A 26,708-nucleotide genomic window follows, 5' to 3' on the forward strand; every position below is an offset into this window, starting at 1 on the left:
CGCCCGCCGGGCCCCCCTCCCTCTCGCCTGCCCGCCCGCCCTTTTTCTCCCCCTCAGCCGCCTCGCGCGCGCGCGCAGCCCAGCGCCCCGCCCCTCCCCCCCCGCCGCCAAAACCGCGCCCGAGTAACGGTCGGCCGCGCGCGCTCCCGTCTGCCTCCTCCCGCTCCTCCTCCCGCTCGCTCCCGCTCTCTGCACCCCCTCCCCCCGCGGCCGCTCTTGTCCTCCGCCGCCCCCCCCCGACCTCCTCGCGCGCGCGCGCCTGCCGGGAGCGCCCCCCCCCGCTTGTTTTCCCCTCGGAGGAAGATGAAGGAGATGAAGCAGAGGAGGAAGAAGGAGCGCACGTGGGCCGAGGCCGCCCGCCTGGTGAGAAATTGGGGGGGTGGGTGGCAGGAATTAAGAATAAGCCCCTCGCGTGGGGTTTTTATTTCTTTTTGTGTGTGTGCATGGGGGGGGTGTTATGGGGCGGAGGGCTCTTCCTTGTCTCTCCCTTTGTCACTGTGTGGGGCGGGGAGGGAGGAGCTGCTTCCCCATAGGAGAACCCCTCGCCTTTCCCAGGTGGGAGAGCTACGTGGGCACAACTCCCACTCCCCCCTCGACTCTCCCCCGTGGGGTGTCAAAGAAGCACCCCCACGAGGATGGGCGTAAGAACGAGGGTAAGGCCACGCAGGGGGGTCAAAACTTGAAATTCCCCCCAGTTTGGTCTTAGGCCCTGCACAGGATACACAAAGTGGAGGTGGGAAACATGTAAAGCCCTCCAGGTGATGCTGGACTACAACTCCCATCATCCCCTGACCACATTGGCATTGGTTCAACAGCACTCGGAGGGCCTCCCCATTCCCCTGATACAGATTCTCTGTCGTAAGGATGCCAGAAGAGCCCGGCTGCTGGATCAGGCCAAAGATTTGTCTAGTCCACCATCCTGTTCTCACAGTGGCCAACCAGACCCCTTGGCAGTAAGTCTGCAAGGAGAACCAGAATGCATCTGTGCTCTCCTGGATGCAATTCTTAACAGCTGCTATTGAGAGGCATGCTGCATCTGACAGTGGAAGAATAACATAACGGTCCTGCATAGCAGCTATAGATATCCTTGTGTTCCATGAATTTTTATAATCCACCATTAAAGCCATCGAGGCTGGTTGCCATCATGCTTTGGTAAGAAGTGTCATAGTTCTGTGAAGAAGAACTTTCTTTTCTCTTGACCTTTCAGCTTCATTGGATTGCCACAGGCTCTAGTGTTATGAGAGAGGGGTAAAACCTTTTTATAAACTTCTGAAATGTCCCTACTTGACTTTTATCCAAACGAAAAAGTCCCAAATGATGTAACCTTTTCTCATAGGAGAGCTGCTGCAGACCCCAGTCATTTTTACTGCTTCCTTCTGAAGTGAAATTACTATTCACAATATTCCAAATGTGCTCACATGTCCAAGGTGCTAACATCACATTTATGTTTGTGTGTAGGTTCTGTGAAGGCTGTGCAAGTAATACACAAGTTCATCTACAAACAAATGACAGTTGCTTCAGTCTCCGTAGAATAGGGAGAAACAATACAGTGGTACCTTGGTTTTCAAACATCTCTGTTGACAAACATTTCAGTTTTTGAATGCTGTAAACATGGAAGCGAATGCTTTGGTTTTTGAACACGCCTCGGAAGTCGAACATGCCACGCGGCTTCCGTATTGAGGCTTCTGTATTGAGTTTTTTGTTTTTGAACACTTCAGAACTCAAACGGTCTTCTGGAACAGATTACGTTCAAAAACCAAGGTACCACTGTAATAACATTTAGAGGGGTAGCCATGTTACAACACAATCATAGCCATGTCTACTCAGAATTAAGCCCCATTGAATTCAGTAGGACTTACTCTAATGTAAGTGGGGTTAGGATTGAAATCATTATGATACAGCCTTCTTGTGGGTAACTGATGAAATGGGTCACAAGACTGAGTGATTTTACAATAATATTCTTCACATTTGTATAATGCTTTCAAATGTTCAAAATGATTCATATGTCTATAATGTAAGTTAGTGTTTTCCCCAGATGGACAGTTTAAGGCTGAGATAGACATGTGTGTCTGAGGCCAACTTTTAAGTTCATTGCACACTTGAGATTCAAACCCAAACACTTGCATATTTGTAGCTCAACTTCATACCTACTGCAGCACACCAGCTTTGCAATAAGGATCCTATAATGGGAAGAGAGGAGCCCATCAGGAAATAATGAAGCATTGGACTGGAATTCCATTTTGTGTATTTAGAAATATTTCAATGCAACAGGGATTTATACTTCATTCATTCTCCATAGAGCACTCCCTCAGGATGCAAGAAATTTGAGAGCTTGTCCTATAATTTATACTTATGTCATGGGGCTTGGAATGAGTTACACAGAAATTGTCTGTAGCATAGTATATGGTTGCACAGTTATTTCCACATTAGAGGCAAGATACAACGTGGTAGAATAAACTTTTTTTGGAAAGATTGCTTCTGGTTCAGGGTATGAAAATGAATTTCCAAGCTCAGAGTTAGTCACCTCTGTTTTCCTGATATATACTTGTCTTATGTGTAAGTAAAGAGTCATCTCTGTTTAAGTTCATTCATGTTGGCATAAGCATGTCAGATACAGTGGTACCTCGGGTTACATACGCTTCAGGTTACATACCGTATTTTTCGCCCTATAGGACGCACTTTCTCCCCTCCAAAAATGAAGGGGAAATGTGTGTGCGTCCTATGGGGCGAATGCAGGCTTTCGCTGAAGCCTGGAGAGCGGGAGGGGTCGGTGCGCACTGACCCCTCTCGCTCTCCAGGCTTCAGGAGAGCCCCAGCGCCAGCCCCACAAGCTCGGGGGACAGCGGGGAGGTGGAACACCGCCATCCCGCTGTCTCCCGATGTGGTTTGGAGGCTGAAGGCGGGGAGACGCGTGCTTCTCCCTGCCCCCAGCCCCGCAAGCTCGGGGGACAGCAGGGAGGCGCAGCGCGCCATCCTGCTGTCCCTGGACCTGGTCTGAAGGCTGGCGGCGGGGAGAAGAGCACTTCTCCCCGCTGCCGGCCCCACAAGCTCCGGGGACAGCGGGGAGGCGCAGCGCACCTTCCCGCTGTCCCCAGACCTGGTCTGAAGGCTGGCGGCGGGGAGAAGAGCGCTTCTCCCCGCTGCCGGCCCCACAAGCGCCTGGGGGGAAAATAAATTTTTTTTGCTTTATTCCCCCCCCCCCCCAAAAAAAAACCCCAGGTGCGTCCTATGGGCCAGTGCGTCCTATGGGGCGAAAAATATGGTATGTTTCAGGTAACAGACTCCGCTAACCCAGAAATAGTACCTCGGGTTACGAACTTTGCTTTAGGATAAGAACAGAAATGGTGCGGCAGCGGGAGGCCTCATTAGCTAAAGTGGTGCTTCAGGTTAAGAACAGTTTCAGCTTAAGAACGGACCTCCGGAATGAATTAAGTACGTAACCAGAGGTACCACTGTATATCTGTGTTGCCTGACTATGGTAGGGACTTTTAGTACCATGATAACACTGTTACTGTATTGTATATTGACTTGCTGGGCAGAGCAAACTCAAAGAATGCCAGGTGTCTTTCTAGATGGAGGTTATTTCTCACTTCATTAGACATACCTCTACCTGTGACATACATGTGATGGAAAGAGAAGCTAAAATGCTACTCCCATGTTTATCTAGGACTCTAGAGCAGGGGTCAGCAAGGTTTACCGGCCATGGGCCAGATCACTCCCATGGAGATCGTCCGTAGGCCGGACTGGCACAGTGCGATGCCAGAAATTGCATCTGTGCATATCCGTGGCACCAGAAATCGCTTCTGCGCATGCCCAGACGTTGAAAATCACTCCTGTGCAGAAGTGATTTTCAGCGTCTGGACGTGCCAAGATGTGATTTCCAGTATCTGCACATGTGCAGACGCGATTTCCGGTGCTGCTCGGAGAGTCACTGTGCTGTTTAGCACAGCGTGCGGGGGGCTCACCGAGCGGGTGGCTTGGTTCGGGGGCGGCTCATGGGTCGGTAAAACGGTCTTTGTGGGCTGCACGTTGCCAACCCCTGCTCTAGAGGCCGTGGCACTATCTCCTCCCCACAATATGTGTAAAGAGAAAAGTTTCTCCTATGTAGTAGTAGTAATTGGTACACACATTGCAGAGTTGAGGTAGGACTTGGGAATCTCTTACATCTGTTTAATACATTTTTAAAAAGAAAACTCGATAAAGCCTGGGAAAGTTTGTGTGCCCACTGGTTCTCATCTTCAGAATGACACGGGGACATCTGTTTCCACATTTTAAGCCTTGCAGCAAAGGGAGAAGAATTTTGCCTTCTGTTGTCATTTCCACATAAGATTCCACAGTGACAAGTTGCTGCAACGTCTGAGGCAGGAAGGCATCCCATGGAAATTGTTTCTCCTGCTCTGGATGTTCTCACATTCTTAAGTTTCCCATTGGCTGAAACAAGGAGGTGCTATGGAAGAAAGTGAAAGAATGGGCCACTATAGAGCATTGGTTCATTGCTGCCTAGTGCTATGTCTGGGTAGAAGCTGGGAATCATATTCTCATGTCCAATTGGGAAGGACTGCTTCTTAAAGCAGAATTGTGTTTCCCCCTTTTATGAAAGGAAATCCTGTGAGACTAGATCTACCATTTATTTTCGTTCTCCTTCCATAAGAACTGTATTGATGTAGTCTGCCTGGCTCATCATACATTATGGTTAGTTGAGGTAATTTTCACTGTCCTTTTTACAAAGGAGAAACTTTCTTTAAAAATAGAGGAAGCCTCCTGTCCTCTTTTGCGCAGGGATAGATTTTTAACAAGGGTTTTAAAGGCCCACAGAAGGAGTTATTTTCCAGAAGAAAGTGACTTTTTAATTCCATTTTCTTGTTCGCTGTGAGGGGTGTTCATGCAGGTGTGAGGGAGATACAAAGGTTTTCATTAATGGTTGAGAGAGTGAGAAGTGTAGGCTCTTAGAGGCAAATGCATGTGTGTTCCCATTTATGGTAAGAAGTAGGCGTTCTTCCTGAGAAAGCTGCCAGCAGTTAGTAGATCCTGATTAAATTTCTCAATATTACTAAAATATATCGCCTCTAGGTATGGGCAGAATTTCTGGCTTGCTTTGTTAGAGGCTTAAGGAAACAATTTTGTGGTGTCATTAGAAGTAGATAAATTAGCAACCTTTCACCTCTGGAGCGGAGCCATGTTTTTGATACCTTCAGTATTATATTTACCTAGGACTGACTTTTGACTAGGCATGTGTAGTACAGTCTGTAAGACTGCAGTGTTATAGACCTGGACTTAACCCCAATGGCACACGATGGGAGTTCTTCCAACTAAAAATGCATTGATTTTGCTCCAAGAATCTGAAGCTTCTCTGCTTTAGTGTTTTCCAGCACTTCCTGAGATCAAACTGATTTGCATTCTGAGGAATGTTTCAGGAATTTACTGTGTGGTTACAGTTGCAAAAAACGCTTCTCCCTGCATGTGAATTGTGAAATCTTAAATGGAGGCATGTCCTTTCTTCATTTTGGTTTGCACTTTAAAAATAACAAAGCCCATCCATTCTCCACTCCCAGTAACAGAAAAAGAGGTGTGGAGGAGGGGATATGCAGAATTGAAGCATAATTGTATCTACTTAGGGGACAAATTCCTCAGGTGGGCGTGTAAAACCTTTTATCAAAAGTCTGATAACACTTCCCTCCTCCACTTCAAACCAGAGATGAGCACTGACATTGCATACACCAGGGGTCTGCAAGGTTTACCTCACCTGGGCCGGTTCACTCCAGTGGAGATCCCTTTGTGGGCCGGATCACACGTGTGTGTGAGTGCGCCTACCCACGATTTCCGCCGTTGTCGTCTGCGCAGACATGTTTTTCGGCATCAGCACATGCGCAGATGCGATTTCCGGCGCCGCGGAAGCAAGTCCCTGTGCCGCGCTGCACCAGTTTAGTGCAGCGTGCGGGGAATCGCTGAGCGGGTGGCTTGGTGGGGGGGGGCAGCTCGTGGGCCAGTTAAACAACCCCCGTGGGCCACTTGTGGCTCATGGGCCTTAGGTTGCCGACCCCTGGCATACACCATGCTCAGTTATTTGCAGGTTGGATCATGCAACTATCTGCTTTTTCTGTGCTGTTTTCAGAGGCTGGGTTCAGGAATTCATGTTTCCCTTCTACTTAAAAAAAATTATGTTGAGTAGGGCAAGCTGTATGTGGCTGTAGTCTGGATGATCTGTCTTCTATATTATTGACTGAGGATGAAACTTTTCAATTTTAGTTGGTGGTTTCCTTTCGTGGACAGTATTCGTCCACTGCTCGACTGTCTAGTACAGAAGTATGTACAGCCGTACTTTGGTTTTTGAACAGCTTAGTTCTCGAACGTTTTGGCTCCTGAATGCCACAAACCCGGAAGTGACTGTTCCGGTTTGCGAACTATTTTTGGAAGCTGAACATCTGACGGGGCTTCCACGGCTTCCCATTGGCTGCAGGAGCTTCCTTCAGCCAATCAGAAGCCGCACTTTGGTTTCCAAACATTTTGGAAGTTGAATGGACTTCTGGAACGGATTCCGTTCGACTTCCAAGGTACTACTGTACTTGTTTAGCTGTGTTCAAGTTTAGTACAGTGGTACCTCAGGTTACAGACGCTTCAGGTTACAGACTCTGCTAACCCAGAAAGAGTACCTCGGGTTAAGAACTTTGCTTCAGGATGAGAACAGAAATCGCACGGCTCCGGCAGCGGGAGGCCCCATTAGCTAAAGTGGTACCTCAGGTTAATAACAGTTTCAGGTTAAGAACAGATCTCCAGAACGAATTAAGTTCTTAATCCGAGGTACTACTGTATTTAGTGTAAGAGTATTCATACAGTGATACTTATTCTGTCTACAGGGGCCACAAAAATGCCAGTGGCAGCCATGCACTTAATTCTGGAAACTGCTACCTGATGCTTCCATGGATGCCCAGTATAAAGTGAGATCTTGTCTCCTTTTGTATCAAGCACAAGAGATTGTGGGGTCCCCTTCCAACATCCTTTGGCATGTGGAAGAACTTGAGGGGTGCTTTTGCCTCTTACTTTATACCAGTTTTTGCAGGAAAAGCAGTGGGAGTATTACTGACTCTCCCCCATGCTTGTTCAAGGTGAGTATCTCTTGCTTTAGTCCTTGCATTAGGCAATTCCAGGCATTAGCGGGAGACTCTCATCTAACAGAGCGCTTGGAGGGAGGGGGGAGACACACAGTGGTGATGGCAACCAAAATTTTTGCCCAGCTCTGAAACTCTGCTAACGTTTTTAGACTTCTACTTTTCTTATAAGAATATATATGCCTGCCACTGAAGATCTTCAGTGAGTTCTTTTTACTACTACCAAGCATGATATAGTGGAGAGTCCATAGAATTTGCACTGGGGAGGCCTGGGTTCAACTTTCCACTGGGCGCCCAACTCTTATTCTAGAACAGCTACTGTTTCTTAGTTCTGTACTTCACTTGCTAAAATAGTTTAGCATCCTCAGCATTGGCTGGTAATTGTTCAGCTTGATGAAGATGTTAGCCCAGTGTGTGGTAACTGCAGAAAGGGCAAATTCTGTGCTAGGGATCGTTAGAAAAAGAGTTGAAAATTATATCACGCTAGCTGAAATAACGAAGGAACTACGCAGAGGTGAACGCAGGCATGTCCTGCCAACTGCTACTACTTAAGGGTATAAAACTGATAAATGATGATATTATCAAATACCTCATGGTGATTGTCAGCAGTAGGCAAGTTCTAGTAGTAGTAGGCAAACCAAAATGCATCCAAAGAGACTTTTGGTTTTGGGCTTGGCTACCAAGTGGTGGGGGACGCGGGTGGCGCTGTGGGTAAAACCTCAGCGCCTAGGACTTGCCGATCGCATGGTCGGCGGTTCAAATCCCCGCGGCGGGGTGCGCTCCCGTTGCTCGGTCCCAGCGCCTGCCAACCTAGCAGTTCGAAAGCACCCCCGGGTGCAAGTAGATAAATAGGGACCGCTTTATAGCGGGAAGGTAAACGGCGTTTCCGTGTGCTGTGCTGGCTCGCCAGATGCAGCTTGTCACGCTGGCCACGTGACCCGGAAGTGTCTGCGGACAGCGCTGGCTCCCGGCCTATAGAGTGAGATGAGCGCACAACCCTAGAGTCTGGCAAGACTGGCCCGTACGGGCAGGGGTACCTTTACCTTTACCTTACCAAGTGGTGGTATATGCCCCCCCCATACATAAAAATTCTTAGAAGTAAATGAAAATTGCTTAATGGTTGTATTTGACTGAGCTACTGATATGACTAGGAAATTCAGCATCTCTGTCAGGCTTCTAGAGTTTGAGCGGGTAGAGTTCCTTACTGTTTGTCCTCCTCTTCAGGTGCAGAGTGATACTGAGCATCAAGGCAGTCTTCTTTGCTTAGATGCTTCCATCTGTATTTTATACACTGATTCTCATCTTTGTGGGTCAAACACTTTGCTTAGACACCTGGCATATGTTGCTGCTTAACCACTGTCTAATGCCAGCAGCATGCAAATAAAGCTACCAGGTGACACCAAGAGGACAGGGGCAAGGTTGCTGGGAATATAGTCACCTGCCTTGACCTTGAAAATACTGAGATTGAATGGATGATAAGTCCCTATGTGCACCTCAGCCCCATTGCTCATCTTGCCCATGCCTTGTAGTCCTCTTGATGTCACAGCAGCAATCTTCTTGTGAGAAGACTTTGCTTTCCCTTGCACTGCGAGTGAACATGCTTATCAGACCAGTATTGCTTTTGCCCCCTTTTGTCTGGAGTCTTCTTAATATGTATGGAGCATCATTACCTTTCTATTTCTGGTTTGTTGCTGGCTCAACCTCAGGTTAGATTATCTGCTTAAAGGCTTTCCGCCCCACACCTGGTTTGTGGGTTGCTTTCAAGCCGACTGCAAACCCATTCAAAACAGATCTTTGTATAAGACCTATGTTTTTTGCACATACCTCCTCATAGTTTTTGAAACGTCTTCTTCGTTTCCCGTGGGCGCCTTATACATTCTGTGCATGCAGCTTCTGAGAAAAGTATTTTAAATACACACAGTTGGAATGATACTCAACACATGCCAAAGTCAAACTGCTAATCTTGGTAGCAAACTATCTGGAGGAGCTGCAGCCCAGGATCCCCTGGTGTTTGGATCATCATAAACTGAAAATATTTTCAGGCAGTACTTCCGGCTCTGCCCTGTTTTTAAGTCATTTCCCTTGCACGGTGATCAAAGAACTGCTTTAGAAAGTTCTTTGTGAAGATAACATGTGGTCTGAAAAGCCAACAGGGGGGCTAGTTTCATATTTATATGCCATTTGTTTATGGGTTAACCGTTAAGGGGTTTGCGTTTTGTTTTGTTTTTATGCATTTTGTGTTCTCATTTTGTATTTTTATGTTGTGAACTGCCCTGCGATTTTCGGATGAAGGGCAGTGTACGCATTCATTCATTCAATAAATAATAATAATAAAATCTGATATCAAGAGAAGAAATCTCATAGAAAATCTCAGACTCTTGTGATTTGTTAAGCAACTGCTTTCTTCCTTTGTAGTGTTTTACCCTTTCAGATGTGATGTGTGCTATAGTAAGCTTTAGAGCTCAATCTACCAAGCCCTTTTGCTGAGCATTCATTTTCATTGAGGCATCCACAAGATAATTGTGGCTGGTTTCCTGTGATTTTTATGACCTCCAGTAGACTTACTCACATGCTCATAGGTAATGTGTGCACTATTTGTAATACTGGTGAAGGTAGCTAGCAATCATTACAATTTCTGGCGAAATTGTGCCCCTTAGGAACATCCTTCTATAGCTTGATGTTTTTGTTCATGCTTTGTTTTTGCCCTGCAGCATGACATGCTTGATATTTAATTTGAATTCTCAAGTTCTACTTAATCTCACATGTAACTGTTAGAGAATGGGTTCATGTGATCCATTGATGTGCAGCTGCAGGCTACATTTCTTTCTGGGTTAATGTTCTATGTGTGATTTGTGTCAAAGGTGTCCAAGTGTCTTACCACCTCAGAGCTTAACCCTTCCACCAGGATCTTACTTCCTTTTTTCACTGATGAAGGCTACCTCTTTCTGAAAAGTGCCCTGGAGTCACTCTTTATCCTTTAAGGAGGCTGGATCACTTAAGTCTGTGTTAGTAGTTGTCTTTGTGCAGAATTAGAATGGCTTTCCTCAGTGCCTTGTGGCTTAGCACCTTCTTTTAGATCACTTGTTTAGATTCCCTGGGAGCTTCTATTAACTTTAGGTGTGTGTTTCACAGTTTCCAGTTCCTAGTCTCCTGCCAAATAACTTTATAATTCACAGCTCTTGGAGTATCACATACTGAGAAATGCAGTGCTGAGGGCTATGGATATAATTTGCTTTTACCTTTCCTCGGACATGTTGGCAGATTCTCCGTTGCGTGACAGCAGGATGTGTGGTTCAGGTTGATCTTTCTCTTTGTGGAGGTGGAGATTCACTGGTGGTTAGTGACCTGCATTCCTTTCCAACAGAGATGCCCCATTGATGCTGTTTCACCTCTTCAAATTGCCTGCAGCTGCTACTCCCTTGTCACAGCTTTGCAGGAACTCCATTCTTTATGTTCTCACATGCACACAACAATTAGTGTTACCAACTTGTCCTTTTAGTGAGACTGTAAATGAAAATTGTGGGCCTCAAACTCTTTATTTCAGCGCGCTCTATTTTTGAGAGTACCAATAGGCCGAAATAAGAGCTTTAGGTTACACAATGGAATTTATTTCAATAACATGTGAAGTAGCCTACAGAACATCCATGAGGTCATCTCTTTTTCCATTACCATGTTTGTATAATTTGACATGATACTTTTATCAGGAAGAAGAGTGTGTTTGATCAAAAATAGGGGGTCCTCTTCTCAGCACAGGTTTGTTTCAGCGTCTGAAAGGAGATGCTGAGAAATGCCAAATCTCTCTCAAGAAAAGCTTTAGAAGTCAACTTCTAACTTGAACTGAAGAGCTTATATCTTTTAAGCCAGAGCGGGAGGCCTCTTATCATTGCTGCTGTCAAAATTTGGATATTATCCCACATACTTTTGAAAATCTTGCCTTCACAGTATCTTGTAGCTATGATATGCCTTTTTACATTGTATACATTTTTTGAAAAAGGGCACTGAAATAAAAGTGCAACCTTTCATGGTCATGGAGGTTGCCTGTTGGGGAGTCACTTGTTTCACCAGGAGACATTGACAGTTTCATAGTCTGGGAGGTATACACCTGTTCATCCAGCGTACTAGCAATTCTATGGTTTTTAGGGCCAGGGTTGACGATCTGTCCAGGAGGGCAAATAGTATCTTGAAGAAAAGCAATTTATTTTGGGAAAAGAAGGAGGGTGTGTGTATAAACAGCCCCCTCCAAACACCTTGGCCTTACTTAAGTTGAATAACTCCCTCTCCACAGAGTGAGGGACCTTCATTATATGGCTTCCAGCTAATGCTGAAAACACGCCTCTTTACTCTGGTTTTGACACTTGAGGTTTATAGTTTAAGGATACGCCTTATTTCTGTAATTGTAAGTTGCTTTAAACTGTTTTTAATAATGTGTTGTAATGTTGTAACCTGCCCTGGGACCTTAAGGTGAGCATTGGGTAATGAATTATAATTTTTTTTAATAAGAATAGCATCCACTGCCTACTGAATCCTTTTTTATTCTGGCAGGCATTTAATTGATGTTTTGTTTTGTAGTTTGTTTTATAATTTTAAAAAAATTCTATTTTTTGTACTTTAAAGACTATTGTAGTTAAGCAGTCTGTAAGTTGCTTAAATAAATACCATATTTTTCTGTGTACAAGATGAAGAATTTATATTTTAAAATTATGTTAAAAATTGGGGGTCGTCTTACACACGGATAGTGCAGTGTGGGGGGCGATTGGTTGCTGCCATGAGCAGCAGGTTGCCATCTGCGCTTGGGTGTGTGTCTGATGGTCGCGGCAATGGCTGTTGTTGATTTGCTGCCACTGCAGCAATTGGGCGGGCTATTGGTGGGTGCTGTTGGTGACTGGGCAGATGATTGGTGGCTTCGGCGACGCGTGATATTGTCTGTGTTTGTCTTTTGGGGATTTTCGTCAATCCCTCTTAAAAAAACCTCAACAACTCTGGGCAATCCTTCCCCCATTTTCTTAATTTGTAGTCCCAAAAAATAGGGGGCATCTTATACATGGAAAAATATGGTACACCCACACACCAGTGACTGCTTTTAAAATAGGTCCGAAGATGCAATCCTGTCTCATCGAGCTTGGCCCTTCGGCACTGGGTGAAATCTTGCCAAGCGACTCATTTCATTTTGAGTCGGGATGGGGTTGCATTGGGACTGTTATGGCTTGAAAAACCCATGTTCGATAGCTTTGTAGAAAGGCTAGGCCAGATTCTCTAACCCTTTATCTTCAGTTTGAATGCCTTAGGCTTGGGGTTTACATGCTAAGCTTCAACTATTTATTTATCTTTTCAGGTGCTGGAAAACTACTCCGATGGACCCATGACCCCAAAACAGATTTTGCAGGTCATAGAAACAGAAGGCCTAAAGGAAATGAGGTTGGTAGTGTTCTTCGTGTTTAAGTTAAAAGTATGGTGTAGGGTGAAGTTGACTTCTTTATTTCCTCTAGTGCACCTCTTCCTTGCCTTTAAAAACCTGCATTTGGTCTGAAAATGTTCCATGTCATACTTTAGGTTCAATAGGTGGATTTCCTGGATCTGTTAGAGAATTATTTTATTATTATTTTTTCGATTTATACACCGCCCTATACCCAGAAGTCTCAGGGCGGTTCACAAACAAGACCACATATAAAATCAAACCAAAAACAATAACCCATTAGCCCTGCATAATCCAGGCATGTCCAAAGTCTGTTTTGGGAGCCTAATCCGACCCCTTAAAAAGCCTCTACAACTTCAGTCCTAAAAAGAAGGCCAACAACTTTGGTCGGCCTGGCCCTCTTTGAAAAAAGTTTGGACACCACTGGAATCCCACTCATTGCTCTTTTTCACCATGTGAGCCTTTTTCCAAGGGATTGTGGAACAGCCTCATTACTCTGCTGCTGGAAGCGCAGCACTGGTTGCTGGTTTGATACTAGACCAGGTTCAAGGCACTTGTGTTAATTCACAAAGCCCTAAATAAGTTGGGCCTGAAGTATGTTATGGACTGTCTGATTTCTTATGTTCCACCTTGATCGCTGCGATCCTCTGATGGGACACTTCTGATGGGACTCCCCACATGGCCCCTGAGGTTTGGCTGGCCGTCACTAGAGAGCAGGCCCCGCCCTGTGGAACTCCCTGCCAGTAGAGGTTCGTTAGGAACCACCTCTTAATTCAGACATCGTTTGAAAACTATATTGTTTAGACAGGCTTTTGTAACATGAATTTTCTTTGTTAATCAGTATTTATTGATTTTCATCAATAAATGTTGTACTGGGCCTTGAAATAGTTCTGTAAAAGTATGGATTCTAAATATGTAAATAAATAAATTTATCTCCCCTCCCTCCTGAGTATAAAGTGTGTTACCAAGGCAAGAGCAAACAAGCTTGTTGTTGTTGTTGTTGTTGTTGTTGTTGTTGTCGTCGTCATCATCATCATCATCATTTATATACTGCCCTTCATCAAAAGATCTCATGGCGGTTTAGGTAGAGATCTGAGCCCCTACATTTATCCATGTGCATTTTATTGTTGAGTTAAAGATATACTACAGAGAGAGGGAGGAATTCAGCACTGTGCTATTACAATTGTCCAGTCAGTGCAAGCTTTTCATCTTGGGGGAGGGCAGGGTGGGAGTCCCATTTCACTAGCAGAACTTGTTTCACTGGCTTCTGCTAGTGCATCTGATTAGTTGAATCTGGCCCATAGTACAGTGGTGCCCCGCAAGACGAATGCCTCGCAAGACGAAAAACTCGCTAGACGAAAGGGTTTTCCGTTTTTTGAGTCGTTCCGCAAGACGAATTTCCCTATGGGCTTGCTTCGCAAGACGAAAGACGAAAAAACCGCAAGACGAAGAGACTCGCGGAACGGATTAATTTCGTCTTGCGAGGCACCACTGTATGTTTGGTACACTCTGACGCTGTGTTTTGGGCTGAGATTCAGTTATAAGACATTTCAGAAAATGAGTACAATCCTCCATTTTGCAATACCTTTAGCTGAGACAGGAGCCAAAATGCAGGAATGAAAGTGTAGTCTTAATTAGATATACCTATAGTCTCCAGCTGCATAAGGTGTAGAGTTATTTGCAGATGAGATAAAGAATTTTATTTGCACTTCAGAAGTAAAGTGCCCCAAGCTGGCTATACCTTGTTACTGTTTTTTTTTTTTTTTTTTTGGCCTGAAATAGCTTATCTTCCACCTGGAGTTTGAATATTTTGTGTTAATTCCATTCTGTTTTCTTTTGATACATCATTTCCTCTCCACATGTCACCGGCATTGCCATGGAATCACTGCATGTCTACAGAAGGTAAATTACTTTCTAAATAAGGATGGGGCCTCTGCAAAAAATTGTCCTCAGGAATTTAAAATGTTTCCTCCTGGATTTCATTTCATTTCAATTTATTTGCCACCCTGGTACAGATCACAACTAACTGTGCTGTTAATTCATTAGAAATGATAACAAGTTGTGCTTCTTTATCAGCTTAAATAATCTTACTGGCTCTTTATTTTGAAGGTGTGACATCTTTTCAAATTAGCTGCATCTGACAGAGCACTTTAAGGGAGGGCGGCACAGTGATGATGGCGTAACATCTTTTACGCTGGGGAAACTCAGCCAGATGGGCGGGGTATAAATAATAAATTATTATTATTATTTAAAAAATCACCTAAAGAGCTCTGCTTTCTATGTTTTGTATTTTCTGTGAATGCTTCTCTGTAAAAGGGGCCCCAAAGAAGAACATTTCATCCATTGTTACCATGTTCACGAAGCCAAGGCAGTTTTGTGTTGGGATCCAGCATAGCTAAACATCATTATGTCTTATCATTCTTTCCCAACATTTGATATTCCTAAAGAGGCAAACACATATTTGCACCTCCTCCTTGCCTTTGGCATTCTGAAATAAAAGATCATGTTATAACACAGTTTAGTTCAGTTTAGTTTAGTTTAGTTCAGTTCAGTTCAGTTATTTATATGCCTCCTTTTCCCCTGATGGTACTCAAGGCAGTTTAGATTCTTCTTGTCTCCACATGCAACTGTGTCTGCAGTGATGCAAAAGCATGTGGAATAGAAGGTGTGTCCTGGGCTTTTCAGTTAGGAGCCCAGCATGTAGGCATAGCCAGTGGCTTCTTCAAGGAGAACCCCAAACCACACAAGTTTGTGTGCTTCTCCCACTACAAGCTGAAGATCTCTCTTATTTCCACCAGCAGCCAGGGAAATATACTGGGGAGGAGCGAGGCGGCTTGTTCCTGAAAAATATTTCTGCCCTTCACCACCTCCTGTTTAAAACAGTATTTTAGAATCCTTATTGTAAAATTGATCTTGACTGGACAATACAAATTTATTTGGCCAGAATTTAACTTCAGATTGCATAGCACACCTTTATGTTTCACAAAATAAAAAAACAGTAACTCTGGGCAAGTACTGAGGTATTTGGTTTGGTAGTGATTATTCTGATCAGGGAGTTTGACAAAAACAATATGTTATGCCGTGCAGACAGGCTGAAAGTTTCTTTTCAACACTGGGGTGTCTTGCCTTGCTGTGCTGGGTTGGGGTGGCTGAAGTAGCAGAGTTTCCATAACTTTCCTGCTAATTATAAAGCAATGTGTGTCTGAGCTGCCATTTCCAATGATGCATTTTCCCTTCCTTCCTTCAGTGGCACATCCCCGCTGGCCTGCCTGAATGCCATGCTCCACTCCAATTCAAGGAGCTGTGAGGGGCTTTTCTACAAACTCCCTGGGCGCATCAGCCTTTTCACCCTCAAGGTAAGACCAGATTGCTCTTCCTCCACACCAGAGATTTGGCAAAGGCTTAGCTAGCTGGCAAATATTGAATGAACACCTGACACATGATAGAATCTGATATCTAGACTTTCTTGCAAGCTGGGCTCACAGTCAAAGCTAATCTGCTATTCAGCTTACATATTCTAACCTGCTTACATATTCTAACCTGCTATTTAGCTTACATAGCACTCATAAGATTTTTAAACGTTTGAGCATTAGTGCCATAAGACCTACTAACCTGACACACAGCATATTGTTTTTTTCTAAAGCCAGTGCTTAAAGCAGCACTTTTAATCAAGGTGGATGGATTGAGATTAGTGTGTTTGCTAACCCATTAACCATGTTTTGGACATCAGGGTTCCCTTGGGTTCAGTATTATCCCTGTGATTTTTCCACTTTGATTCGTAAGGGCAAATTCACCAGAGCTTTGATTGGTCTTTCTAGAAAGATGCTGTGCAGTGGTCCCGGAACCTGTCTGCCCCTGAAGGAGAAGAGCTGGACGATGCCGCTGATGCCGAAAGCAGTGGCTCCAACGAAGCCAGCACTGTGAGCGGCGATAATGACAGTAAGCGCCTGCCTGGCCGAGTTTTTGTTTAGTTAACAGAATCTGTATAACCCTCTCAACAGTTTACAAAAAAATTACTGATAAAAATCAGAAGCTTAAAAAGATTTACCCCAAAATGTCAAAATATAAACAATCATCACAAGTTGAAATATACATTATAAACTAAAATGATGTGTGCTTCAGATAGAATTGTAGAGTTGGAAGGGACCCTGAGAGTCACCTAGTCTGAGTGGGCTTGCCTAAGTGAAGAAGTTTGGGCCAGGTGCCAAAAACATCATTATTATTAATAATAATTTATTTATTAAAAAAATTCATATAATGCTGCATCATAAAAGTATAACACAGCAGTTTACAACAGTTTATAAAATCATAAAACCAGACAATAATGTCATGAAAAGTTAAAAGCAAAAAGAAATAAAAACCAAACATATCAACACACCATTGTTGGGGGGTGTAAAGAGTAAGGTTACAATAACTTCCGTCATAGAGCTTCAATATGTTGATGACATATTGGAAAATGTTGATCACTTTTCCTACCTGGGCAGTTATTTTTCCACAAGGGCCAACATGGATGCTGAAATCCAGCATTGCCTGAGTTCTGTGAATGCGCCTTTCTCCCGATTGAAGTGCAGGGTGTTTGAGGACCGAGACATTCACAGGGAAACCAAAAAGCTCGCTTACAAAGCTATTGTACTACCAACCTTACTGAACACTTGTGAAACATGGACCGCTTATAAACACCATCTCCAACTCCCCAAAAGTTTCTATCAACGGTGTCTCCCCAAAATTTTACATATCACTTAGCAAGACAGGCGAACTAATGTCAGTGTACTGGAAGAAGCAAAGATTACCAGTGTCGAAGCAACGATTCTTCAATGTCAGCTTCGTTGGACTGGTCATGTTCGGATGCCTGATTATCGTCTTCCAAAGCAACTATTCTGAACTTAAAAATGGAAAGCATAATGCTGGTGGTCAACAAAAGAGGTTAAAAGACTCTCTCAAGGCAAATCTTAAAAAATGTAGTGTAAACACTGACAATTTGGAAACACTGGCTTGCGAGTGCCCCAATTGGAGAACAGCCTTTACCAAAGGTGTCATGGACTTTGAAGACGCTCAAACTCAGGATGAAAGGGAGAAACATGCTAAGAGGAAGGCACATTTGGCAAACCCTCAACTCCTGCCTGGAAACCTATGTCCCCACTGTGGAAGCATGTGTGGATCCAGAATTGGCCTCCACAGTCACTTATGGACTCGCCGTTCAGACTGTGTTCATGGAAGACAATCTTACTCAGCTACGAGGGATTGCCAGAGAAGAAGATGACTCTTAATTGGCTGCCTAGGCCTGGCAGAAGAGAAAAGTTTTCAGCAAGCTTTTAAAAGTTGGCAGCAGAAGGCAACAGAATATCAGCAAAGTGTTCCCCAAGACTGGGCCGATGACACTAAAGGCTGTTTTTCCATTGTTGTCAAATAAGCCCCACCAACTGGGGGAGCCTGCCTGGTTTCAGTAGGCAGGAAGTTCCAGACTGTAGTTGCTGCCATGCTTGAAATATAATTCCTTTCAAGTGGAGACTGAGTGGAACTTGTAAAAAGTCAGTTCTACAGATCAAGGTGGTTGAGTGGGCATATGTGAGGTAAGGTGAACCTTCAAGTAAACGAGTCCCAAGTTGTTATGGGTTTTATATACCAATAGTAACATCTTGAATTGTTCCACATACAGATTGGCAGCCAGTGCAGATCTTTTAAGCAGAGGTGTAATTGTCATTAATTCTACTCATATTGATCCAGAGCAGAACTCCAGCGTATAGTTAGCAGAGTAAAAACTTAAACACATTGCAGAATTTGCAAAAAAATAGATCAGAGGCAATTAGTATTTCATCCAGCAGAGCTTTACTGTTACTGAAGGCAAATGAGCGTAATGGTCACAAATCGAATACATTCAGGATTGTGGACATAAGAAATCCATAAGAAATCCAGTTGCAGCAGACTTAAGTTTACAATAACTTATAAGAAGACTAAAACCTTAACACTATATACAGAACACCACACCAGAAGGAAAAAGAGGTAGTGAAACCCAGGCTCCTCCTGGCCTTATTATTATAGTCAGCAGAACATTGACAGAAAGAGAGATCCAGGTTTAGCCATCTGTACTCAGTTTCTCTGAAGGAATAACCCAAACATCATGAACCTTCTGCTTGTTTCTTTCACACAGAGAAGCTTCCAGAAGCCTCTTGGATTAATTAGAATAGGAAAGATCTCTACACATCAGATCAATATTTTCTGTACCAAAAAATGCAAACTGACAGTAATATGCTGACATGGGTTTCACTCCTGTGAGCAGTCACACTGCAGCATTCTGCACAAACTGCACAAGGAGAGTCCCACCTTGCTGTAATCCAGGCTTGAATTCACCAATGCCTGGATTACCATGGTCAAGCTGTCACCGTCCAGGAATGTCCAGAATTGCTGTACCAGCTTCATCTGGCAAAAGGCACTCCCAGGCTACCTGAGTCTCCAGTGACGAAGCTGGATCCAGAACTGCTTACTTGCTTCTTCAGAGGAAGTGCAGCCCTGTCAGGGGCAGACAATTGGCCAACCCTGAGCTGCTTGTTTCTTGCACCAATGTTGATGGGATGATTTTTTTTCTTTTCAGTATCTCTAGATGAAACCTCCTCAAGCGCCTCTTGTTCCACTGAGCCTCAGAGCAAGAATGTACCTGCTGTTCGGGAGAGCCATAGAGCAGCCTCACAGGTAGAATGGGGGCATTTGACTGGGGGCTTGTGGGCAGTGGGGCAAAGCAGAATGCATCAGAAAGAATAGCAATGCATATAAACCTTTTAAGTAAAAGAAGAAGAAAAAATAAAAGAAGGGCTCAACAGAGCTCTGGTAGAGTAGAAGGATAAACCTGCAGCTGCACAGGCTGACCCGCCATGGCAGTTCTTCTGCAAAAGTCTCCTTCAGTGGCTGCTATCCCCGATGGCTGAGTTCTGCCTCCACAATTGGAGGCAGAGTGCTTCTGAACACCAGTTGTTGGGATTCACAAGGAGGGAGAGTGCCCTTGCAAGATTGGGCAGGCAGACTAGAATTGCTGCATAGAAGGGCCACATAAATCACCTACTCCAGGTAGGTACCTGTCCAGATTTTTGCTGAAGGAATCCAATTATGTAGATTTGGCAATTCGTCCAAGTATATCCCTCCCCTCCCACCGCTGACTGACTTGGCCATAATATTTCAAAAAGGAGTGCCACTTGGCTCTTTAAGGAATGAAACACAATGGGAAGTTCACAGTTTGTGTACGGTCTGCACTGTGACTTCTTCTTCAGAATGTTCATCGGTCTGCTTATGCGCTGGAGGACTAACCAATTAACCATGTAGGTGTGTCTTGGATTGAAGCAGAGTCACTGTGATTGGGGAATTCAACTTTGAGTTAGTTTACCCAGGTACACTACCTTAGGGCTTTAATATAAACCTGCCTTTCTAAATACATACATTTGCCATTTGCCTTGTCCTCAGTGAATATTGCAGATATTTGTGCTATGGATATGCCTTAGAATCTTAAGAGTTGAAGGGAGACATTGCAGGCCACATGGACTGATCGTTTCCCGGCTCAGTGCAGGAACTCTGGGAGCTAGAGAAGCCCCAAGAGGTGGGGGCCTCCAGTAAGGAAAGGAGAGGTGTCATTGCCAAGCCTGTTGCTTTAGCCTAAATTGATGCTTCCTCACCAGCGCTGTGTTTCTTTTGGTCTTTTCTGGAATACAGGCAAGCAAACAGAAGAAAAAGACAGGAGTGATGCTTCCCCGTGTAGTTTTGACTCCTCTGAAAGTCAATGGTGCTCATATGGAAACTTCTTCAGGTGAGCCAGCTCCCCACCCCCATTGACTTTGCACATCTACAGGAGCCCTCCAGTACCAAACCCCTATCTGGCACCTCTCACAAGAGCTTCCGAGTGCCATGCACAACAGAGATTCTTTGGCACTTTTTAGGTCTGCTAAGGGCTCTTTGCAGGTGGCACTGTGGGTAAAACCTCAGCGCCTAGGACTTGCCGATCGCATGGTCGGCGGTTCGAATCCCCGCGGCGGGATGAGCTCCCGTCGTTCGGTCCCAGCTCCTGCCCACCTAGCAGTTCGAAAGCACCCTTAAGTGCAAGTAGATAAATAGGTACCGCTTTATAGCGGGAAGGTAAACGGCGTTTCCGTGTGCTGGCTCGCCAGCTGCAGCTTCGTCACGCTGGCCACGTGACCCGGAAGTGTCTTCCGACGGTGCCGGCTCACGGCCTCTTGAGTGAGATGAGCACGCAACCCTAGAGTCGGACACGACTGGCCCGTACGGGCAGGGGTACCTTTACCTTTAGGGCTCTTTGCTACACATTGTACCTTGTTCCGAATACAGCTCACTGGGAAATTGGTTTAAAGTGTCTCCTAGGCTTTGAGTTCCATCCCTGACTTCATTTAACACTATTATTTTAACAGAAGAGAAGAAAGCAATAGCTGCAGCAGCCACCACCCGGCCTCTGCAGTTGTAGATACTTGTAGGGCCTCAGCATGGGTGGCCTTTGTTCAGATCCTTGTTCATGGAACATTCTTGGGTTGTTGTCTTTTAGTAGATCATTTTTATTAAATTTGCAAGAATATCGAAATACAAAAAATCCACAAAAATGAGATGGCAAAAAAGTTGTTAGCAGATTAAAATCTTGTACCTTCATCCGCCTCATAGCATTGTTGCAAGGATAAATTAGAGACATTTCTACTCTAAAATGATTATATTTTTTATTTATTAAATTTATATACTACCCTTCATCCAAGGATCACTGGTGATTTGCAGTGTAAAAACCATCAATATTACCATCATCAAACCATCCTAATCATTTACGTGGTGCTTACATCTAGACACTATATAAAAAGAAAAGAATGAGAAGCTCTCTCAGCAGGCTTAGAGGCTGAAGACAGACAGGAAGGGAAGTAATTGTTGCCAAGCATAATGACAGGAGCAAAGGGGGCTTTGAAACCAGAGGGGACTGGGTGGGGCTGCTCCTTTCCTGTTCAGCTGCCTATCCCTTTCTGCGCTTATTCTCACTTCCTGCCTCCACCGCCCCCAAAAAACCAAGATAATGGGAGCTGGAATAAATTGTGCAAACTGAGTACTGTAATGTCAGGATTTGGATTTCTGTAGCGTGGCATTTGCTCACCTGACCATACCCTTACCTATCCGAGCCATAGCTGCTTACCTTGGTGGAGGTTGTGTTTAATAATAATAAGGTCCAGTGAGGAATGTGGGGAGTGTTTAACGTTGTCTCGTGGGGTACTCCTTGCTCACTGGTTTCAGGGTTCACAGGGAGACAAGTTGGTGGCGAGAGCAGCAGCAGCAGCAGTTCCTCTGCCCTGAGCGGCAACACTGCTATACGCAGCAGGACAGAAATCAGCAGGGACCCTCCACAGCTGATCCGAGGATTCCGGAAACCCACAAGTGGTAGGTGCAGTCTGTTGTCTCTATCTAGATTTTTTGTTTCAAACAGAAGGATCCCTGGGCTTTTATAGGCAAGTCCAGGCATTCAGGTCTGCCTTGGAAGTCCTGCTTTTTGTACCATCACCTTAGACCAGCACATTTATTTCTACAGGCTTTTAATGTGTAGTTTTGCTGGTACATTAAACTGATTTTTGGAATTAACAACATAGAGCATTGCATAATTTTAACATTCCTCTATGCTACTGTGGGTAAACAAACTCCTTACAAATCTTCAAGGAGCAGGAACAAAGAGAATCAGTTACTGTACTTGTGCAGGACTATATTTAAAGTTTCTGATAGAATCTTAAATGTTCTGACTGGGGATAAAGCGATAGGCTATTCACTTTTCTCTGTCCAGACAATTAAAATCATTTGTAAAGCATGCTTGAGTTAGTGTCTCTTCTACCACCACCGCATGAGCTGATGGTGTTTTCCTGTGGTGGTTTTTTAAATGGCTGGGGGTGGATGCTCCTGTTGGCCCCTGAAGTATAGGGCTGGGGAGGTGTTCGCTGGCTAAAGCAAGCAGCCCCAGGCCAATTCTCTCTCCTTTGGGGGCCTGCCATTTTGCTTGGGGGGTAGTTGTTACACCCATTCATCCACACATCTGTCCAGACATGCTCCAGCTGTTTTCCTCCTGGAGCAGAAAGCTCTTTAGGCAGGAGGTCTCAGTGGTTTCGAAGTGGCTCCATTGTTCTTGGCATTCAGGTGATGCCAAGGTCTTTTGAAAGACCTAATTGTTCAAGCTGCCTGTATCGGCCTCTGCTGCTGTCTGTGTTGATTTGTGGAAACCTGCTTGGAAGCGCCTTCTGTGTTTTGGAGGGCTACAGCTACCGGGTTGCAGGCAGGGCCTCTTGCGTGTAGACTGTGTAAATATTCCTGGTTTTATGAGACTCTTCGAAAACTGCAGGACAAATGAAGAGGAACCGAGGCGATGATGTAGACTTTGAGACGCCTGGCTCCATTCTCGTCAACACAAACCTGCGAGCGCTGATAAATTCCAGGACCTTCAATGTTTTGCCCCTGCACTTCCAGCAGCAGCTGCTTCTCCTTCTCCCTGAAGTGGACAGGCAGGTACGGATCCCCACCAGCCACGTCTTGCCCCTCTGTTCTGCGACACTTGTGCAAGCTTCTCATCTGCTGTGGCTTGTTTCCTTTTAGGCCGGGACGGATGGGCTGATGCGGCTTAGTGGGAGCGCTCTGAATAACGAGTTCTTCACCCACGCAGCCCAGAGCTGGAGAGAGAGACTGGCTGATGGTAGGTGCCTGGGGTGGAGTGGCTGCTTCGGTAGAGGCCAGGCAGTACAGAATACACTTAAAGTCGAACTCCCCCCCGGATCCTGCTTTGTGGTGGTGCAAGTCACTCTGCCCCTCTTGATTTATGAGGTGGCAGGAGCACAGGCTCCAAACAACCTTAACAGAAACATTGGCGGCTTTTCCCCAGTGTCAGCATCCATCTTCTTTGCTGACCTTCCACCTTGCAGACAGATTCAGTAAAATCTAATTCTGTCTGCTTTAGCAACAAAGCCTGTTGGAGTTCAAGGCCTAGGGTGCCTCCTGCTCTGCTCAGTTGTGTAAGGTGACTTGAAAAAAAATCTGCAGGAAGCTTCTGGTGGATTATGAGGCATCAGTGGTGATACCTCTGTATTTTCAGGGCAGATCATCAATTTGGCTCTTAAGTATTTTGAATGATCTGCATGGCTCAGAAGTACAGTGGTACCTCAAGTTTTTGAATGTCTTGGAAGTCGAACGTTTCGGTTTTCAAACTCTGAAAACCCGGAAGTATCCATTTGCGAACACACCTCGGAAGCCAAACGGCTTCCGCTGAGCCGTTCCCCCCCCCCCCCCATTTTCTCTACTGAATTTGCCAACCGCCCTTTACGCCTCGGTTTTCGAATGTTTCGGAAGTCAAACTGTCTTCTGGAATGGATTACGTTCGAAAACCGGGGTACCATTGTACTTCCACGTCCTAGGCCAGAAAGCCAGTCTAAAATCAGAGACTCGTGCAATTGTTTTTACGAATTTATTTTTAGCCAACTTGATCACTGTATACTTTTAGTGAAAAGGCAGGGTATATACGATCCTTTCAGCTGTGAGTCTGTATTAAAAGATTAAAGATCCTCATCTTTCTGAATCCCTGGAGGGAGAAATCTCTAAAGAGGAAGGCAGCCAAAATACTTTTAGGTTTCCTTTCATCTCCCTTTCAAAGATAACAGCTTTTGGCACCAACTTGGATTCTAAGAAACCTGTGAGTGTCTGCCATGGAGCCACTTTGTTGCAAACGATTCTGGGCTTTGTTCTAACCTAGGGCACCCTCTTTGGCATTGACATTGTCCTCATGCAAACTGAGTAGGTGCTTCGGATCTTGCCCAGGCCGTCCTCTAGCTATACATTGCAGGGGACAATTAGTTGTGTGGTGAACAAGCTGCATTTGGGGGGGGGAAACCTTGTTCACCATACTTGTTTCCTCATTGAGGAACCCCTGAAACGCTGGGGGAAACTCCAAGGTTCCCCGGATCATGGCTCCCCTATTGCTCTGAAGCATTCAGCTGCATCCAACAGGACTTATTCCCCTTGCTCTCCTTTTCTCATGCACCCTCTGGAGCAGATCTTGAAGGTGCATGAGGGACTGCAGGGGAGAGGAAAGGGGAGATCTCTTGCGAAAGCAGAATGGCAGCATTGTGTTTCCACCTTTAAGACAGTAGAACTCTGTCAGTTAAAGAAAAAGTTGTTCATATGTAATTAACGTAAGATTTCAAAGAACATGTAAAGCATTCAGCAAAGTTTCCCCACGTTGATCGGTTTTTAAAAATGATTTTGCCCCAATTAATGCTGTCCCTTTGGCACCAAGGCAGAGTCCCCTTGAGATCATTACAGCTCACCTGTAAAGAGCGCAGAAGTATAGTCTCTTCTGCCCTGGACTTAACCCTGCCATGCACTTTCCTGATGCAACGTTTGTTGAGTTCGGATACTAGCGCCTGCTGCTTCCAGCTTCTCATTGTTGGCTTTTTTGCAGGGGAGTTCACTCATGAAATGCAGGTTCGCATAAGACAAGAAATGGAGAAGGAAAAGAAAACGGAGCAGTGGAAGGAGAGGTTTTTTGAGGACTACTATGGGCAAAAGTAAGTGGGTGTTTTTATTGAATACCTTTAAAAAACAAAACCACAAGCTAACTTCACCTGTTTCTGTGCTATCACTTGTGGTTGGGGGGGGGGGAGTGTAGTGTTGCAAGGGGGCCTGCAGAGGTTTAACTCTCTCAGGGAGGCCACAGTTCACCATCTCTACCTCCAACCTTTTAATTTTTAAAATGAATTTCTACAGGTGATATCCAGCCAAGTCATACTTGGAATAGACTAATTTAATTGACCGAAGTTACTAATGTTGGCTATCACCCTAGGTCTTTTAATTTGCAAGGGCAATTAAAGTTCTGGAAAATGAGTATGAAGGCAATGGGTTGACCTAGCAAGAATTTGCAGTTTTTAAAAATGCTGTAGAAATTCAAGGCAGAATTGCTTTATAATGTACAACAACCTAAGTTTATCCTGAGGTGCCCCAGTTGATCTTGGCTACTGGCTCAGGCAAGTTCCAGTAGAATCAGCCGTAATACCATTAACTAATTCGGGGTTCCTTTCACTTCCTGCCTTGTGTCCCTGACCTACAGGCTGGGCTTGACTATTGAGGTGCCTCAGCAAGAAAAAGCAGCGCCAGTCAACAGAGAGACCAGGTCTGCCTCAGCCGCCCAAGAGGAGCCTCCAAGGGTGCAGCGTGGCCCTGTCACCCGGCAGCGAGACGGACACTTGAAGCAGCGCGCCCTCCGGTGCAGAACCCGGGAGAGCCTGAGCAAACTCTGCGAGGCAGAGCACGTGGAGGCGGCGGCCAAAGAGGCACCGTCCCTGGAGCCGAAGTCCCCCAGTCAGAGGGACGCGAAGCCGGAAGTGGACTTGTGCGAAAGGAGCCGGGTGTCTCCGAAATCGGAGATTTCGCCTGAGGCCACCAAGATCCAGAGCAAGCTAGAAGATGCCTTGCCGGCAGCCGCAGCATTGGGCAGAATCCCCAGCCTGTCCCAGGAGCCCCAAGACCAGGAGTCCAAGGAGCAGAAGAGGAAGTGCTTTGAGCAGGCTGCCTCTGCCTCCTTCCCCGAGAAGAAGCCCCGGCTTGAAGATCGTCAGTCCTTTCGTAACACAATTGAAAGTGTTCACCCAGAAAAGCCACAGCCCACCAAAGAGGAACCCAAAGTCCCACCCATCCGGGTAGGTAACAGCCTCATGCCAGGTCATACAGGCCTTTGGGGACCAGGGCTAGAGCGACCTGGAGCAGCCTGTGTTCGATAGTCTCCCTCTCTTTCTCTCACCCTCTGGGCATGGGTGGGGAAGGAAGGCAGGCAAGCAGGTGGATGAGCTTGGAAAAGCCTTCCCTCCCTCAGAAAGAAAGCTTATTCTCTCTTCTGTTTGCTCGTCTGTAAATGGAGGGGTTCCTCTTGCAGTTACTTCCAACAAAGCCTTTTGCTTGGTTCAGTATAGCTTAAATCCACCCATGCCATTAACAGCTTTGGGCACTGTCCTCTTAACTTGGTCCTGCTTGGACAACTTTGGAGAGCCTCTCCCATACCCTCCGCCCCAGTCCCATTTGGGTCAGTTCCTAGAGCTTTACTTTTAGCAGAGCTTCAGCTTTCACCTTCTGGGTGAGAAAAGGCCTGAGTTGGAAAGTTTTTCCTGGGCATACAGATTTTTTACAGAAGTGTTTTATTTGTTCCC

At 45.3% G+C, this 26,708-nt stretch overlaps 1 protein-coding gene across 3 annotated transcripts in view; it reads left to right on the forward strand.

The window, feature by feature from the left end:
* The first annotated feature begins 224 nt into the window (after positions 1–224).
* Positions 225–26,708, forward strand: part of ASXL1 (ASXL transcriptional regulator 1) — a 31,205-nt gene continuing 4,721 nt past the window's right edge. The window contains exons 1-11 of one of the 3 annotated variants that reach the window (XM_028735609.2): positions 225–363; positions 12,439–12,521; positions 15,767–15,875; positions 16,338–16,458; positions 19,109–19,206; positions 20,215–20,308; positions 21,778–21,921; positions 22,865–23,028; positions 23,116–23,212; positions 24,971–25,076; positions 25,616–26,204. In XM_028735609.2, the coding sequence (XP_028591442.2) occupies positions 304–363; positions 12,439–12,521; positions 15,767–15,875; positions 16,338–16,458; positions 19,109–19,206; positions 20,215–20,308; positions 21,778–21,921; positions 22,865–23,028; positions 23,116–23,212; positions 24,971–25,076; positions 25,616–26,204 (1,665 nt within the window). In that variant the 5' untranslated portion in view covers positions 225–303. Of the gene's footprint in view, positions 364–12,438; positions 12,522–14,303; positions 14,422–15,766; positions 15,876–16,337; positions 16,459–19,108; positions 19,207–20,214; positions 20,309–21,777; positions 21,922–22,864; positions 23,029–23,115; positions 23,213–24,970; positions 25,077–25,615; positions 26,205–26,708 lie in introns of those variants that run through there. The other 2 variants (XM_077929461.1, XM_077929462.1) reach the window with 2 other exon arrangements.

Source organism: Podarcis muralis, chromosome 5 (genome assembly GCF_964188315.1).
Source record: "Podarcis muralis chromosome 5, rPodMur119.hap1.1, whole genome shotgun sequence".
NCBI classification, from domain to species: Eukaryota; Metazoa; Chordata; class Lepidosauria; order Squamata; family Lacertidae; genus Podarcis; species Podarcis muralis.